Source organism: Terrapene carolina, unplaced genomic scaffold (assembly GCF_002925995.2).
Source record: "Terrapene carolina triunguis isolate 2854851 unplaced genomic scaffold, T_m_triunguis-2.0 Scaffold42, whole genome shotgun sequence".
Classification (NCBI taxonomy): Eukaryota; Metazoa; Chordata; order Testudines; family Emydidae; genus Terrapene; species Terrapene triunguis.
This window is the reverse complement of record NW_020664393.1, coordinates 32209133-32210127: the sequence shown is the minus strand read 5'-3', so window position 1 is coordinate 32210127 and position 995 is coordinate 32209133. Positions and strand designations below refer to the sequence as shown.

Sequence of the window (995 nt, the reverse complement as noted above, 5' to 3'; positions counted from 1 at the left end):
CCCAGGCGGGGTGAGGGGGCGGCTGCCGCGCAGACTCAGGCCGGCCCTCGCCCCTGTCTGCCTAGCGTCTTCCGCAGCTCGGCGCGGCATGGCTCTGCGGCTGCTGTTGGGCCGAGCGACGAGTAAGCGGCCAGGGTCGGGTGGGGCCGGGCCGGCTTGGGCTGCCCGATGCGCCGCTCCGGGCGCAGTGCCCAAGGGCCGGGGCCCGCGGGGGCGTTGAGGGCGGAGCGCGCCCTGGGCCCTGGCTGCGGGCCGCTGCAGCTGTGTGGCTCGGGCCTCCTGCCGGGGGCTCTGGCTGCGCCTCCTGCTGGGGGCCAGGCACAGGCGGCTCCTACCCCTGCTTAGCTGGTGGAGTCGCTGCTGTTGGGGTTGGCCTCCACCGGCTGCAACGTGGTCAGGCTGCGGCCCCCGTCCCCACTGGGCAGTGACCAGCGAGACGGGGCCAGCCCGAAAACCCCCCTTTGGCAGAGAGGATCTGGTCAGGAGCTGCCTTAGGCAGCTCCCTCTGCCGCAGCCTCTGAGTTTGCGGCCCTTTTTACAGCTTAGCAACACATTGGGCACCAAGCATGGTATTTTGATCTAAATTTAATTACTTTGGAGGTCACCACTAGGCCCAGCATCAGGGAGATGTCTGTGGAGTTAGGGCAGAGGGGAGTTAAAAGTAGGGTTACCATATTTCAACACTGAAAAAAGAGGACACTCCATGGGGGCCCTGGCCCTGCCCCAACTCTGCCCTTTCCCCACCCCCGGCCCTTCCCTGCCCCCATTCCAACCCCTTCCCCAAAGTCCCTGCCCCAACTCTGCCCCCTCCTCTGAGCACCCCGCATTCCCCCTCTTCCCTCCTGCTCTGATCTTGGTTGGAGGTTTCTAAGTGCTTCCCTGCTCTCCACTTGCCCTGCAGCCTCTGCATCCCCCCTTGCCCTGCAGCCTCTGTGACCCCTGCTTCTGTCTCGCCCTGCACCCCCCGCCCTTGCAGCCTCTGTGACCCCTGCTCC

At 66.4% G+C, this 995-nt stretch overlaps 1 protein-coding gene across 1 annotated transcript in view; it reads left to right on the top strand.

Moving 5' to 3' along the window:
- Positions 1-995, top strand: part of SDHAF4 (succinate dehydrogenase complex assembly factor 4) — a 5542-nt gene continuing 4547 nt past the window's right edge. The window contains exon 1 of the mRNA XM_024193564.2: positions 1-122. Within this exon, the coding sequence (XP_024049332.1) occupies positions 89-122 (34 nt within the window). The 5' untranslated portion in view covers positions 1-88. The remainder of the gene's footprint in view (positions 123-995) is intronic.